The 18,105-nt window shown below is 33.9% G+C and overlaps 1 protein-coding gene across 1 annotated transcript in view; it reads right to left on the bottom strand.

The window, feature by feature from the left end:
• The window catches only part of LOC106457847 (nose resistant to fluoxetine protein 6-like), a 36,515-nt gene extending 19,422 nt beyond the window's left edge, over positions 1–17,093 (bottom strand). The window contains exons 1-4 of the mRNA XM_013917298.2: positions 16,451–17,093; positions 2,515–2,759; positions 1,370–1,484; positions 876–963 (exon numbers count right to left, since the gene is read on the bottom strand). Coding sequence (XP_013772752.2) covers positions 876–963; positions 1,370–1,484; positions 2,515–2,759; positions 16,451–16,895 — 893 coding nt within the window. The 5' untranslated portion in view covers positions 16,896–17,093. The remainder of the gene's footprint in view (positions 1–875; positions 964–1,369; positions 1,485–2,514; positions 2,760–16,450) is intronic.
• Positions 17,094–18,105: the final 1,012 nt, after the last annotated feature.

Genomic DNA, 18,105 nt, shown 5'->3' with positions numbered 1-18,105 from the left:
ATATATTATTTTGAGCAGCCACCTTCCCACATCTTTACCAGATGTGGGACGTTGTGGGCAAGAGCACCCACATCTGCTCTTTTTATAATTTTTATTTTATTATTGAGAATGTGAGGACTGCGAAACTGAGGTTAAACTGGATAGACGGTGTACCCCAACGCAATTTGGGTCTTACTTCCGTCAGTACCTCAAAAACCAGGGCACATTGCATAACTATCCACCTTATGGTGTGTGACCAGGTGGTACATGTCTGTTTTGTAGCTGCGTTGTTTCTATTTTCTTTTTTGCTTTCATTTTCTATGTAATATTACAATAAATTTAGTACACATATATATATATATATATCCATATTTCGTGACTTATAACTCTTTTTAACTCAAATTTCATTTAAAAAAATTGTATTATAATTTTTCTAAACCAATTTTTACATTTAAATTTATATCTCATTTGTTTCCTTTTTATGAAATAATTTGTTTGTTTGTTGCTAAGCACAAAGCTATACAATGTGTTATCTGAACTGTGTTCACCACGGGTATTGAAACCCGATTTTTTGCGTTATAGACCTACAGACTTACCATTGAGCCACTGGGGAGGGGGGGCTTCTATAAAACAAGCTTTAATATTTGAATGATTGCTTAAGAGTATGACATTTATAAAACTCAATAACAGGAAAACTAGCAGATCACACTCGAAAGACCCCACAATGAATAGTACCCCCATTCTTCATTCCTCTTCAACAAAAACTAACAGCTTCCATTCGACACTCTGGGAAAAGAACACAGCACGAGGTTTACCACTAATGTTTAATCTCCAGCTATACTAATTACCAAGTATATTCACATACAATGATGAAAAATAGTTTAATAGTAGCTTACATAATTACTATTTGGCTGCTGTTTATATCCACTGATGCTTCTGTTTCACAATGAGGAACAGAAACGGTGAATCCATAGGAACCTATCACTAAAACAATAATAATGAATTATTTTTTCACAATCCGTTGCATAGTAGTTTGGTATTGTGACATAAAATATACATTAATTAGAATTTTTGAATTAAACTCAATGTGAAAAATTGCTAGTGATAAAAAAATAAATAGTCTTTTATAACAAAATAATTAAATTCATATGAAGCATTGATAACATTCTTATAAGTTATAGTAAGATCCACGAGGAATCCTATCCATTGCGAGTGGTAAATTACGTAAAATATTTCACGTTATAGGAAATGAAATTACGCTTTTCATGGCATGCAGTGTCGTTATGATTTAACCTAAGCAGAAAAGGGTTAATCTAAGTCCAAGTTAAACCATTATTAAGCTTTTAAAACACTCTACAGATTCGTAATTCTTATTAAACCTAACACTAACGTCTACTGATCACGTGAACAAGGTCTTCCGATGAGCAGGTAGAGGGTATGCATACTCCAAGTCGAAACGACAAAAAGTAGAAGAAATGTGCTTTATCGCTAATGAGTGATAAAATCTGGAAGACAAAAGGATATTAAACATGAAAGTCAAAATAAATTAAAAGGGCTATAATCATTATATATTATTATATTCATATATATATATAAAATATCAACACTTTAAAGAACTTGTAAATAAGTATTTCAACACCTTTGATTAATTGCAGTTTTTAAAATTTATAGAAAAGTATCCTATTCACTAGACTAGGCTGCTCAGACATTGTTCGTAAAATGTTCCAAAATCAGAACTAAAATATTAATAATTAATTATTTTAATAAATAAAATCATTAAAAAATTCACACGTTTAACCATTCCCGTGTGATAAGTTAATAACATCTGGTAGAGTGATGAACAGTACTGTTACGAATCTAAACATATATACTGTTTGTAATAAGTTACTGAAATATACTTAAAATAAAACATCAGTTCTACATCTCTTTAATAAACTTTCTACCATTAAAGGTGCTCTTTGGTGGCAGACTTCAATATTACTCTACAACATAAATTTTGTTCTGGAAAACCTCAGAGTAGCTTTGACTTTCCTATATTTTAAACTATTATAGTTATAAATCCAAAACTTCATAATATTATTTCGTTACTGAAATAAATTTTTATTTAATTTCCAAAAGTACCTCATTTTATTTGAACGTATATTAAGCTCCGAATAAAACTAATAACATTCGTTATTTTATTTCTAAATTATACAACTTTTTTCCCCATAGAAACATAAAACTTGTATGATTGAAACTTTTATTGTGTTGAAGAATACAGGAGTAGTAACATCTGTAAAAATTTATATTTACTTATATGTTTATTTATACTTGTAAGTGATATTGTTGTTGTTGTTGTTGGGGGGAGGGGACTAACCAGTACCGGATTAAAGCATAGACCTACAAGGAATTCCCGCCAGCCAACCAAGTAAAAACATTATGGTTCGTAAAATTAGCAGAATAGAGGCACGAGTGAGTTATTATTATTATTGCCAAACATTACCTGGACCTAAGGCCACACTTAACTTGAATCCAGCCCTGGGGCCTACTACGTACCTTTGCTGATTTAGTAAAGTTTTCAAACAATTTCAATCGATGATGAACAGTATAGTACCGAGGTTTAGGCGGTAATGGTGGGTGGAATTCAACAGTACAATACTGGCCATTGAAGTGTCGCTCCGTCTGATTGGTCCGTTTGTTAAATTCGGTAGCTTCCACACTCAGACATTCATCAAACGATCCAAATGACGTCAGTGCCCCTTGCAGAACTCCTCCACCAGGCTTACCAAACGCATCTAGCACTATGATTAAACAAAACAAAATTGCAATTATTAAAGACTTTCATAAAATTTAATTTCACATTATAATGAACAATCATATCATGCCAAGGGATGTATATAAAAAAAAGTGAGATCAAAAGACAGCGAATAAGCGAAAAAACTAGTTTCTTTTCCAATAAACCTCTGGGTCGAAAAGTCTGAATAAGAATTTTTATTTAATTTTGAGTAACGTCGCATATCACCTTTCATAAATTATAAATAATTATAAATCAACAAATTTTAGCTACCTTGCTCAGGTTTTTTACACTTTTATAGTTCTTCACCTATTTTCAGCCTTTCTGAACAGACACTGTTTTGAGGAAGAATCTTCATATTTAGAGTGAAAGCAAATTAATCACAGTTTATTTTATGTTACACGATGAAGCATAATTTTAGTGAAAATAATGGCAAAATGAAATTTTCGAATATACATGTAAATGATTCTCATAACTCTTCACTGTTATTTGTGTCGCCCCGGTGGGACAGCGGTAAGGGGTTCGATTCCCCTCTGTGTACACAGCAGAATGCCCGATGTGGCTTTGTTCTATAAAACAAACAAACACTGTTATTTAATTCATAAATTTTTGCTTCTTACATTTAATCGATTTCGTAGTTTCTTAGACATTCACGAGAACCTTAATTGAAATAGACATTACTAAAAAACTACACGAAACATGAATTTTAAGAGTTGTAGGTTTGGTTTGGATGAATTAACTAAAAAAATTAACAAACCTAAAAACAATCATAAAAATGTTCGATCTTTCTTAATATAGAAAAAATCTTAAACAAATAATCTATAATAACTAAAATTCCCTTAGAATGCACTGTGTATCATTTAAAAAGAAGATTGAATTTACGATAAAGCTAAGATTTGGAATTTGCTAACTTAAATTAAAATTCTACACAATTCTTGATAAATTCTAGGCATAAAATAAATATAGCCTAATATCAGCGTGTCTCTATCGTTCAGCGTTTATATTATTTAACATTCGAGCGCTTTTAATAGGACGTCCTGATTTTCTCAATGAAATAAATCTTCGACAATGTTGTTCGTTTCTTATCTCTACACACCCATAAAAATTATTAAGAGAGTCTTTAAACGCTTCGTAAACTTTAATTATACATTTGTGAAACTACCAGCTGGCCATTTTGATGGTGCAACTGTAGACGTGAAATTCATACAAATAAATATGCCATCCATTTGCTTAGCGGTTATTTCAGCTGAGGTTCTGGGTTCGATCTCTGCAATGGGTGCGGAGCAGATAGACCATTGTGCAGGTCTGCGCTTAAATGAAAAATAAACAACAAGGAAACAAATTAATAATATATTTCAAGTAGCACTCCTCTTTCCCATGGTTTCTAATATATCGAACAGAGTCTGGACTTCGAAATTGGTGAACCGAGCTCCAATACGTGCGCTTTAAGTAATTGGTGCGTTCTAAAAGTGACAGTCAATTCCTAGCATAGATTGCAGGTGGTAGGGTGTTGTTGACTGGCTGCCTTCTCTCTGGTCACTAGTAAAAAATTATGGAAGGAAGTAAATAGCTTTAGCAGATTTGCTTTAAACATTAGTAAACAAGGGTAAAAACAAAAGTGAGTTCAAAAATTATGGACGGAAGTAAATAGCTTTAGCAGATTTGCTTTAAACATTAGTAAACAAGGGTAAAAACAAAAGTGAGTTCAGATATTTCCTATAATTAAAATACTTCGTCCCTCTTGAAAATGCATTATGGCCAAAGAATAGAATTCTAATTATATATTATTCTTAAGTATAGTAAAATAATCTATACTCATTTGACTGTTGGCATTTTTTTTAGGATACTCTAAATTTATCCACCCTTAAGACTATGACAAGCATTCCTTATAAACTTAACATCGGGTTGATTTTTAGTTTTGAACTAAGTTGGTAGCTTGCTATGATCGACAGTTAATTTGAATAAGCAAATCATTGCTCATACATACATGATGAATAGAAAAAATTGAATCGAATTCTTCAATAATTTAGTTTACATTTCTATAAAAAAAAATTGTAGTTGTCTATCAGCTTTTCATTCGTTCAATTTTTAATTTGAAAATGATAAAACTAATCGGGAGAAATTAAACAATATTTTTTGTAATATCGCTGTGTAAGTTGTTGTTAAGATGCTCTGCCCACCACGGGTATCGAAACCCGTTTTTTAGCGATATAATATTGTTACGACAGATGAAGTCACGTGACGCTGGTAACACGTGATGAGTTTCTAGAAGGATCATAAAGGCCCGATTGTTTGCTAGACACCCTCTATTTTAGTATATAAGCCCAGCAAATGATTGCAGATAGAGAGATATAGAGACAGATAATTGAGTCAAGCGAGCGGTAGTGACCGTAAGTAAAGTGCGTGAATCGTTGTGAATTATAGCGTGTGTTTAAGTTGACTGTGGAAATTAAGTGTATTGCAAAGTTATATTGAGAAAGAATAAACTAGTTTTATTTAAGAAAGGACTTGTATCGCTGAAGTTCTTCGGAACGAATTTTTACAGGAAATTAACAAACGAACAGAGACGTAACAATATACATAATTACATTTTCATAAGGGCTATCTGCGCTAGCCATCTGTAATTTGGCAGTGTAAGATTAGAGGGAAGGCAGCTAGTCATCACCACCTACCGCCAACTCTTGGGCTACTCTTTTACCGACGAATAGTGGAATTGACCGTCACATTATAACACCCCCACGGCTGAAAGGGTGAGCATGTTTGGGGTGACTGGGATTCGAACCCGCAACTCGCCAATTGAGAGTCGAGTGCCCTAACCACCTGGCCATGCCGGGCCTTTTTCATAATATGTCGTCTTTGTTTCTTCAATGTATGCATATTCTTCGTGTCTACTATGGCTTTGGACATAAGTTTACTTAGAATTAACCCTTACAATGAAGTTCTAGCCGTTAATCACAAAGTTACAAATTTTATTTGAAAACTGATTTAAAATTTTTGAGCACTTACAAAATGTGTTCAGTTTGAAAAATGAAAATTATTTAGCCGAGTGCTGAAAAAAGCTATCTGCTAATTTTGAACTACCAGAGGGAAGACAGCCGATCAGTAGCACCTTATCACCCATAATCCAAGCTAAAGGATTGACTGTCATTCTTGTAACCACTCAGAGCTTAGACTGCGAGAACTGTTTTGTGGATTCAGAATGATTTGAATCCAGCTCACCAGCTCAGAAATCCAGAACTCTACCACAGGGCCAACCAAAACAAATAAGACAACTTTTCAAATCAATTAATAGTGATCGATCCGTATAGTTAAACAGAAACACAATTCATATGGTTATGCTAAAAATTAAAGCGTTGATCCTAACCCATTTGATAAGTATACTACCACATAAATACTTATAAGAAATAATCAAGTTATGAAATAAGAAAAATTCTGATTTTACATATTTTACAGTTCAAAAGTTTCAAAACATGAAAAGTAACCAACTCAGTCGTTAATTATACGTACATATAAAGTTATTAAAACCAAAAATATTTTCTAATAAAATAAGCTAATTTCTGGGTTAAATAAACAAACTTTGAATAATATTCTACCTAAATCTAATGCTGGTTATAAATTTGTGTCTGGCCCCCAATGGTTCAGCAGTAAATCTAATGGCTTATAACACTAAAAATCGGGGCTCGATCCCCGTGGTAGACAGATCACAGATAGCCAATTGTGTAGCTTTGTGCTTAGTAACAAACAAACCTGATGTCTGAAATTTTGGACAATAGCACAAATAAAAAACATCACGACTCTTTACTTCCCAGCCCCCCAGTGGCACAGCGGTATATCTGCGGACTTACAACGCAAGAAACCGGGTTTCGATACCCGTGGTGGTCAGAGCACTGATAACCCATTGTGTAGCTTTGTGCTTAATTCCAAACTTTACTTCCTTTACAGTTGCAGGTTTTTTTGCTATTTGTGACAAAAGCTTGGCTATATCTATGCTTATAATAATAATACCAAATCAATTTATATTTTGTGTTAATGTTTAGAGTATTTCATTATACCCCTCTTTGCATAAATTACAATCACTAGAGTTTAACTATTTAACTGACAATACATTTAAAGTTTGTTTTGAATATCGCGCAATAAAATAAAATAAAGTTTAAAAAATAAAGGAATTGTTCGCTGTGCAAGTGTTTATGATTTACTGGCGTTGACATTTTATTTTTCTGCTATAAATTAGTTAGACTTTTTCAAGGCAATCAGCTTCGAAGTTATTTGAACACTATGGTCCAAGGTAAGAAAGCTATCCTTGTACCGAAAGCATGGCCTTGTTTAACACAGAGACCTGGAAATCGATTACTTATCTCTACAACTGAAAGCGTGAAATATAAATGAGCTATTGTTTATTTAATTTCTCGTTTCAACTTTGCCACAAACTATTCTGACATTTACTTTAATATATATATACATAATTCATAGGAGACCTGACACTAAAAATAAAACTTGTTTAGTAGAAATAATGATTCGTTTGTTTTCAGAATTTTCATACAAACCTTCACAAAGGGCTATTTGCCCCTAGCTGTTCCTAATTTGGAGCTGATAGACAAATGAAAAGGCAGCTAATCCACAGTACTGGTCGGCGAACATTGAATTTTCGATTTCATAGACAAGCCAGAATCATGACTACAATTATAGGGAAATAAATGTAGGGGGACAACAATAATATAACGACCTTTACTCTTCAGATAATTTGTTTGTTTGTAATTAAGCACAAAGCTACACAATGAGCTATCTGTGCTCCGCTCACCACGGGTATCGAAACCAGGATTCTAGCGTTGTGAGTCTGCAGACATACCGCTGTACCACTGGGGGCCTTTCAGATAATAATAGAAAAAATTTTTATTTCAACTAGAAATACAACAACCCTGACGAAACCCATGCCCTAAGGGTTATTGTACTACTAGCTCTGATGCAGCCGCACGGGTAAAACGTTATCTGAAATAAAAAGTTTTTATTATTATCTGGAGAGCAAAAGTCGTTTTTTTTTTCTCCTTAACTTTATTGAAAAAGATGTTTCATCTTTGTTATGTAATTGCTAAAGAATACTTCAATAATAAAACTAAAACGAAACAAAAATGTGGCTTCATCAGCTTCGCAATGATTTGAAGAATTATAGAGAAATTTTAAAATTTAGGGTAATTTTCGGATACAGTTAAATGCACAATATGTTATAATAAATAATACATATATTAATAAAACGTTTATATGCAGTTAGGGGTTTTCTAACTCTGAAAGGTTATTTTAGATAAGTTACATCTTACATTGATATCTTATATATATATACTGGTAAAAAAGGCCGTTAAAAATGACGGGAAACCATCTTGGAATGATTAACGAAAATTATAGAATTTCAATAAAACGAATTTGTCTGTATCCACCATCATGCTCCAAGTTGAACAAAAAACGCGGCCTGGCTAACTAATGAATGAATATTTGCTGTAAAATTTTTATGAATGCTATAGGTGTAACTACAAGTTTGGCCGCCAATTTTGATTTTATTCCTTTAAATCGCACGCTAAATCCTTTTTTTTTTACCGCACCTTTTTTCACAACTAAGGTGTTTTTGAATAGCTATCATGACTTTTTTGTCAATACACGCCAACAAACCACAGCAAGTAAGAAAGTGATACTCGATAGCAAGAAAAAAAAACAACAAAAAAAATAGGAAAAATTCAATGAAAATTTGATTGCTTTGAAATTTTGTATGTGAGGTAAGGGCCCAGTGGAGCACATTCACTTTGATTGCTTTGAAATTTTGTATGTGAGGTAAGGGCCCAGTGGAGCATATTCACTGAAAATATGTAACAGTTTGGATTACCACAGTCCGAGCTACAGAAGGTGGAAAATCGTTAAACTATCACCTCTGTGTCTTTCAGGTGTGTGTTTCTTGATATCAACCACGCTATGTTTGCCATATCCATTACCGACGACGCGTTTCGCTCTATACAGAGCTCAAAAGGATATAGCAGACATAGTGGGGTTGAAATATTATATATTATACACTCTTCTTCTTTTTGAAAAAGCCCCATAGGACTGAATAAGGAATGCACTATTGAAATATATGATAGGCCTAATACTTTTGTCTTACATCAAGTATAATTAATTATAGTCATGCTTCGCCAACATAGCGAAGGTGTTCACGTCATAACAAATGCGTTTTACTCTTCATTTCTCATTAATGCTTCTCAAACTGTTATTTGCAGAAAACATTACGAAATACAACGAAGAACTCAGCTGCAGGTAACATCTCCACAAGGACACCCCCCCCCCCGACCCCACACGCGCATATCGAGAGGGGGACTATCAAGGCTGTAAAACGTGACGTTCTTCATCAGCGTATTTCTTCGAACTTTGAGGCTACTTTGATCCGACATGAAAAAACACAGAATAAAAGACGGAAGACTTTCGAAACGTCGTCCTCCACACTTGAATGTTTTTACAACAGGCAGTTGCCGTCCATTCCAGGTTTACTCATCATGAATACTCTGCTTAAACAATCTATCAAAGAATGAAAAACAACAAGTTAAAACCAAAGGATCTTTTAGAAGGAAAAAAGCAAGCCCATTACAACAGAACCATGTTTCTATAACAGAATATGAATGACAGTAATAACATACCTTTTTCTCCCCGAAAAAATCTATATAAATAGTTGATATATCATATTGTATGACTTTATTAACAGCAGAACTCCCCTTTTAGATTAATAAGTGTTTTAAACAAACTAGTAGTGTTTAAAATTACATTAACAATGGCCGAAAAAAAATCTACACGTATAAAAACGTAACATTCTGATATCAAAGCAGGTGCATACCTTAAATGATTGTTGTCACAAGTGTATAGGTATCAGGCACCAATAGACGTGTGTTGATATTTGCAACATTATATTCTATTCATTCATGACTAGAGTAGAATATACTATAATTCACATATATCGAGGTTATTTTTATAAACTTGTATGTAGATGTTCTTCGTGTAGTTATGCCTTTTTTTTTGGTAAATAGGATATATGAAAATCGTAAATGTGCGTAGTCTTCTTGCTCAGGTACATGTTATATTCTACAACGGTTATTCAGGTAAAGGATATAAACTACAACGGTTACTTAATGTAAGCTTGCGCCATCTTGACTTTGTGTTTGTTATTTCCATGATTCTAGGTCTTGATTTCTTTCTTGATCCAGCTTTCGTCCAGGGAAGACGTCAGATCCTGATCTTCACTTCAACAGTTAGTTCAGTCAATCTGTGAAGCACCGATGTCAGCCAGTAAGTTACAACATACGTTTTTGTATGAATAAAGATCGTTTTGTCTGTACACGTGTATTTTTTTGCACTTTATTTGCTGTGCATCTTTAAAATTACTCAGCATAACATTCCCAGAACCTACGTTTTGCAGATACTTGATTCTATCTGTCGGACATCAAGACACATGAATATCACAGGTGTTGTAGGTATCAGGCTGTAATAGATGTTATATGGGAACCAGAAAATGTTTCATTATGTCTGAACAACCTACGTTCACGTTATAAGTCAGTAAGATAAGAAAAGCTCACTCAAAACTGAAACCCTTTGAAAAGATGAGAGAATCCGATTCCTAAAATACCCATTTTTCGCAATCTTTTAGAACAGTAATTCTCACTAACCAATTTTTGAAAAGTAAGAAGCATTTAAACTGTACTGTCTTTCACGTTTTGAATTCTGGACGTTTCGTTTCATGATATTTAATACTGCTAAATTCACTCATAATGGTAAACGTGGGACACATAATACCAACATACCACCGTATAAACCCGGCTTTTCATTACATGTGATACACAACTTTTTAAGAATCTACATATAATGGTGTAGGAGGCAAATTAAAAGTGAATGTCTCCCCTCCCCCGCTTCCTACGCCACTGATATATATATATTGCTTATTACAGGATATTGTAAGCTTGATTTTAGTTGGAGGTTGAGGTTTTAGCAGAGGGCGCTCTGTTTAATTTCTATAAACTGTTTGATGTTTAGGATGTTCGTCATTTTGCTCAAAGCGCTTCTCGTTAGAAGACAATCATCATAATCTTTTTAGGCAGCTTCCTTTTTATAATGAGGAAATAAGTTAATTTGTCTAACTCTATACACAAATAATAATAATAAAATGATCTAGCAGCTAGGTTAGACGGTGTTTCTCTTTGAAATTGAAGTAGCATTACAAATGAAGCACATAGAAATAACCAACTTTCGTGTTTCCACCCTTTCTTTATCTTTTCACAGTGTCCTTCTACTGTTTGTTTGTTTTGTTTTTAAATTATGCACAAAGCTACACAAGGGCTATCTGTGCTCTGCCCACCACGGGTATCGAAACCCGGATTCTAGCATTGTAAGTCCGCAGACATACCGCTGTGTCACTTGGGGGCCCTTCTACTGTATGGCTTAATAGGTTAGGTTAGGGCGTTCAACTCGAAATCTGTGAGTTGCGGGTTCGAATCCCCATCACCGAACATACTCGCCCTTTCAGCCGTCGGGCGTTATAATGTGACGGTCAATCCCACTATTCGTTGGAAAAAGAGTAGCCCAAGGGTTGGCGGTAGGTAGTGTTGACTAGCTGCCTTCCCTCTAGTCTATGACTGCTAAACTGGGGACGGTTAGTGCAGATAGCTCTCGAGTAGCTTTGTGCAAAATAAAAATTAACAAATAAACAAATTTTACAGTTGCTACAAGGAGTGTGTGAGTACTTTATTGATCTATTACAAAATATAAAATTGAACTGAGAAGTCGCCCACGAATCCACATACTGGCATTTCTCTTCAAGGCTACTATGAAAATATCACACAGTTACCATAGGATTATGGGTGACCTACATGCACGCTTGTAACAGGTACGAGTAAGGGAATCGTTCTTCGTAAAGTGTTATGAAGTCGTACTTTTTTCATGTGTTTTCTCTTTTGTGTAAACAAAGAAAACACCTCTCTTCAAATTTCGTCACATAACAAAAAAAATAACATAAAAAAATGTTGATAATTGCAGACAATGTTAACTGAGAGATTTAATTATGGAAATATAAAATTATTTGCTCCAATACACCTTAAAAATACACAGAAGATTGTATCGAAGCCTTTCGTAGTTATCTAGCAAGACAAGTTAACCATACTGTCCGATAATAAAAGTTAAAGAAGTATAGACAGATGACGTTAACAGAGACGAAATGTTGTTTTGTGGTGATTACTTTTTATCCTGTATTTAAGTGTTTTTACTTTTTGTCATTTTTTAAATATAGGGATACTTCCTTTACATTAGTATTAATACCAATTAGTTGCTGTTACAGTTAGGTTGTACATGTATGTATTTTTAACCAGGTAGACACGTTGAATCTAGGAATTATTAAAACCCTGTAAACATATTTAACATCAAAAGTGAATAGGTAATGACGTGTCACATAACATTTACTATAACACCAGTAGACACAAGTTCAAAATCAGTTCCATCTTAGCTGACTCACGTGTAGACTTCTAAATAAACCATATGCTATTCCAATAAATACTCGGTTATCAAGCTATTTTGTACACACACACACACAGACACAAAAGGTTTACAAAAACAATCTAGTAAGCGTCATTTTAATGTTTGAACTTTATCTTGGTGGGCACAGCACAAACAAATAGCGTTTAACAACAAACAAAACTTACCCCATCGAATGAAAACTTTTAAGGGGAAAGAAACCAGGAGTAAGACACGACAAGCTTCAAAATAGAGTAGGAAAATAACATGTACTTTTTTTTCTATAACATTGTGGGTCAGTAGGTTACACAACAAAATGTTGTTATGTAAAGTTTGGGTCATTTCGCGTTTAAGTTTGCGCCCCATTAGTGAAATAAACATCTGGGGCCCTTCAAATCTTCTATCGGGGATGCTTTTGGCAGTGTGTTTGTATTACTAAAGCGGTTTTCTTTATGGATCTTCTCCTCCTTAAAGTTTTGTGGAGATGATAACGTTTCGAGCTTTTTCTAAAGACGAATTAGAGAGAAAGCTCGAAACGTTATAATCTCCACAAAACTTTAGGCAGGAGAATATCCATAAAGAAAACCACTATATTATCCCAGGCTGCAATGAAATTATCCAAAGTTTGACCTTGAACTGTGTGAACAGCGCAAATACCCATCTTATTTGATTGTGACAACGCAAATACCCATCTTATTTGATCGTGACAACGCAAATACCCATCTTATTTGATCGTGACAACGCAAATACCACCTTAGTTAATCGTGACAACACAAATACGATTCTAATTAATCGTGACAATGAAAAAACATTTTAAATCACTGGGTTAATTAAGTAGCACGACATACATGTAAATAACTCACCACCTCGACAAATTGTACACCCAAGTTCAATGTTCTTATAAGGAAAATCATACTGTACTGGTTTACGCTAAATAGAAATAGTTTCCTCCATGTTAAGTGCAATAAAAAACTTAACGTGCATGCTACAGTAAAGAGAGTATGTTGAACTTAAACAAAACTCCAGAAGTATACGGATTCTAAAATCTCTCTTCAAAATTGTTAAAAAAAACAACAACTAAAACTTCATAATAGCACGCAGTGTTTTACTTCTTCCCATGTCATTGTCTTGTGTCTGCAGTGTTTAACTTCTCGCATGTTATCTTGTATCTGCAACCTTTTAAACACTCTTATGTTGTCATTTATCCAGTGTATTAACCGCCCTTTTTTAAGTGCTCTTATGTCGCATTGTATCTGTAGTAGAGACGACAGTATAAGAGGCTTGGGGGAGGCTTAGTCTCCTCAAATAAAACTCCCAACACAGGGAATTATTCTCACCAATTCAAAAATATTATACAGTATTTCTGGAGAGAGAGAGAGACATAAAAATGGTGTATGTGAGTCACTGCCCTTGTTTCGTCTCTTATCTGGCAAGGTATTAATTATTCATTTGCTGTTGTCTTCTGTCCATGCTACGTTACTGTTCCCACGTTGCCTTGTATTTTCTTCGCTGTGTTTTGACTGTTATTATATAATTACAACATTATTATATGAATTTAAACTGTAGAAACTGAAAAGTGTTCTTCCATACTATAAAAGTATTGACTGAACAAACACAAGCTACTTAATAGTTTAAAATACAACCATTACTGCTCTGGAGAAAAAAAATAGCTAAAACAATTCTGAAAATAAACTACAATAAGGTTTTGCCCACAGATAAAACAAGGCTTGTCAGCATATTGTTACCATAGAATTCAATCGTGTAAACACCATATTTTTTAAGTTACGTGATTTTTAAGACGCCTTTAAATCATTACATTACAGTTGGTGCAGTCAGGGTGTGTGTCGCACAGCCTAAACAACCTGCAGGACACACTGTATTATTAACAGGAATGATAGTTTACCGATTTTCCACTTTCTGTATCTCGGACTGTGGTAATCCAAACTATCACATATTTTCAGTGAATATTCTCTACTGGACTCTTACTTCACATACCAGATTTTAATGCAATCCATTAAAAAATACACGAGATATAAAATATCAAATTTTCATTGAATTTTTCCCTATTTTTTCTTAACACCGAAAGTACGGAAACTTTATTTGATAGAAAAACATATTTAATTTTTATATAAACCACACATGCTAACTTATTAAATGAAAACCACTCAAATTTAACCAAAAGTTTTGCACACGCATACGCAAAAAGTCAAAAGCTATCAATCTAAAAGTTTTACTACAGCTTCACCTAAGAGTAAAAATGGACAGTTTTTACTTTTTTGTCATTTGGATTAAAGACAGCTGATTCAGAACAGCAAAACTATAGGGTGAAAAGATGTGCAGATACATAAGAATTGATTAGGCCCAGCAAACTAGATTATCAGTTTCTAGCTCAAGTTTTCAAATGAATCATATGGATGAACGATTAGTGTTCATTATTCATTTGTTAAATTTTATGAAATTCTCCTAATTAAAAAGCGTTTAGCGTCACGTGATATTTTAAGCAATTAGCGTAAATAATGATGCTTGATACGTCTGTACCGAAAGTTATTTTTGGATTTTTCTACTTGGGGAATGATGGTGGGTAAAACAAAATACGCGGCCTAGCTAACTAATGAATGAATATTTGCTGTAAAATTCTTATCAATCCAATAAGTGTAGCAACCAGTTTGGCCGCCAATTTTGATTTAATTCCTTTAAATCCTCAATCCTTCTTTGGCTCTACCATTTTTTTTTTTCACAACCAAGGTGTTTTTCATTAGATTATTTATACCCTAGAGCCTAATTGTGTCGTCTTGAAAAGATCTTTCGACCAATAAACAGGATTACTTAAATCCAACATGCTCACAAGCTGAGCAGTCAGATAACTAGGTGTGTACGATTGGTGACTAATATACCAGAAGAAAACAAAATGAAAAATATTGGGGTTAAACTTTTAACCTGAATATCACCCTTAATATTTTCTTATTTAATAGGTAATAAAGTTTTCATTTTTTAACAAATTCAAAGGTATGAGAAAAGAGGTAGTGGAGACTTACTTATGTTCAATCAAGTATAATTATCAGAAAAATACTAGAAATAGAAAATGATTACGTAAGTTATTCTTCAATTCATTTTGTATTAATGACAAGAAACTGATCAATATGTACGGTAAAAACGGGTCAACCTGTACAGAAGTTGGGCACTGTTTAGGAACCTCTCCACGTCGTTACACGCTCTGTCTGACGGCCATGATGTTGACAATAGCTCTGCAGCATAATTTCTATTGCAAAAGACTCCGTCCTAAGACTGTCATGTCCAAAGTACAACACTACTCTCTATAGGCTTTCCATGTCCCATTTAGTGTACGAGGACGACGTTTTCCCAGTGCCCGTATGGAATAACATGAATGCCTCTTTCGTTCTCCAACTGCTTGAGGTATGGAACAGTCGAACTGATATATCGTGGAAGTAGCTTGTGTTGCTTTTCCAGGCGGAAGTTCTTGATTATGTTGCATATTGTTGCCTGGAACATGTGGACGACTTTTGTCGCTGATATTTTTGTTCGTAGATTTTTACCCGTTACAAAACATTGAACATTACTTACCACTCCACGGGTTCGACTTTCTGTAAGCATTTCAGGGTGGTCTTCGGGCCCTAGGCTTATCCATATTCGTTTCTTTTCCAAAGCCATTAAATACAAAAGATATCACCGTCTTGGGAATTTTAAATATCCGACCTGAACACGTCTTTATTGTGTGAGTCTATGAAAATTTTACGTTGGAAAGAGTTGTTACACACTCTTTTTAAAAGGGATCTATTTTCGGTGGCATCACACTACCTATAAACGCCAAGCAATGTCAAAACGTAGTTATGATACAATCTATTCCACTGTGACATTATATTGGCTGTGGATGTCACGTGAGTTGCTGATTTGCGTATTCAAAATAGTTTAATATAACATACTTAACCTTTTGTATGTCATTTTTATTTTCTACCCTAAGATTATCAATTATTAAATGATAAAAAATGGCTTATTTGAGTACTATTTCAAAAACATTAACATTTCAAAGCAAAATTACGTAACAAACAAAACCACATAACTACAATACTTTATCGTTATGGCGAAATACACAGAGATATACGTACTTTGGAAAATGTATACTGAGATTGTTATTACGTATTAAAAGAAAGTTCTTACTTTTTAAAGCCCAAGGTTCCATAGCTCTTAATCCCAACATTGTTCTCAAAACCGCTGATTTACAGTTTCCAGGAAGTTTACTTTTCAGTCCAACTTGGATTAAAGATGGAAATATCCTTACTGTAACTTTACCCAAAGTGCTTTCAACTACTTCTTCAAGTTTTGTCCAAGATTGAATTGCTTTATCTTCCGAAGACAAAGGGAGCTCGGTAGAAGAGAAAGATGAAACGGAAGACGCTGATTCTATTATTTCCGACGAACTGGAAATGTTTCTATCTGTGCTTGCAGAAGAAGAAATAGATTGAGCTGAAGGTGGTGGCTGAGGTATATCGGTACTTATCTTTAGTTCTGTCAAGTTCTTACTGACAGCAGCTTTGGTATATACATAGAAATATACGGTTAAAAAGAATAAGGAAATTACCACTTTTTTTGCTTTCGATTGCATTGTGATTTTTGTAGATATTCGTTCCTTTTTCTTCTGCCAACACCCTCAATGATACGATGATAAAAGATGTATATTTGCGGTTAATTGTGGCATCACACACTCAACTGTTATATACCATGGATAACCTGGTTTAGATAAATTCTCTATCTCTGGGTGAAACCACGCTACCTGCATTAGTTGAGAGAACAGGTAAGCAGCATTTCAAATGTAGGTCTGCTCCTCTAACTCACGCGCTGTTTCTTTCGTTTGTTGTCAATGCTATATGTAGCCACCAGGTGGTGCTGAACTTTAGGTAAAACTTTTTTAAACTGTTCGTTCGTGTATGTGGATTTCGAATTGTGGGTAGAAAACCACGTGATTGACACGTGACCTAAACATTCCTGAACCTCTTCAAGGACAACTCTATGATGCTAAACACTTCAGTTGGTCAATGTTAATCAATATATTTAGAATAGTCAGCGTACTGCATTATACATTTTACATTGTTATAGATTTCCAAAGTTCCAGATAACCTTTACTGAAAATATCACAACATTCAATGAAGAAAACGATAAAACGAATGGACTAAAAAAAAGATGAAACTAAAACTCCAAAACCTGCGAAATTATCTGAAAATATTTTAAGCCAAAAGATAATAAAAAACTCATCCAGCCCATTTGAGTTTTTTATTTGTAAAGCATTAATAAGAAATAAAATATTAAAGCACTAATAACAATACATTCTGATCTTTATAAATAAGAATGTAAGAAAAGCATATTGCACGAGCTATAGTCATTATCAACATACGAGGTTGAATTTTAGTTTCACTGTATACAGCTGGATTGCTCGAATCGTAAGTTAATGTTAATATGATACTATTTTATTTCTATTGGTTTCAACCACCAAGAAATTATAATCACAAACACGCAGATATTTATATATACATGTAACAATCTAAAAAAATACAAAGAATGGAGTGAACGTTCGTTCTGTATACCAAGCATATTTATCGTTTTAGTTGCTATACAAGTTGCTATTATTTTGTATTATAAGTCTGCTAATCATTTTAAGCACTAAATTACGTAGTTTTTTTTCAACTCTTTATATTTCATTCTTATATTATGACAGCAAAATACGAAAAGCTAATATTACGAAGTATGTTGTTTTGAATTTCGCGCAAAGCTACACGAGGGATTATTGTTTGTTTGTTTGTTTTTGAATTTCGCGCAAA

This window comes from Limulus polyphemus, unplaced genomic scaffold (genome assembly GCF_000517525.1).
Source record: "Limulus polyphemus unplaced genomic scaffold, Limulus_polyphemus-2.1.2 Scaffold381, whole genome shotgun sequence".
Lineage (NCBI taxonomy): Eukaryota > Metazoa > Arthropoda > Merostomata > Xiphosura > Limulidae > Limulus > Limulus polyphemus.
Note: the sequence above shows the minus strand (reverse complement) of the source record. Positions and strands in the feature narration are given on the sequence as shown.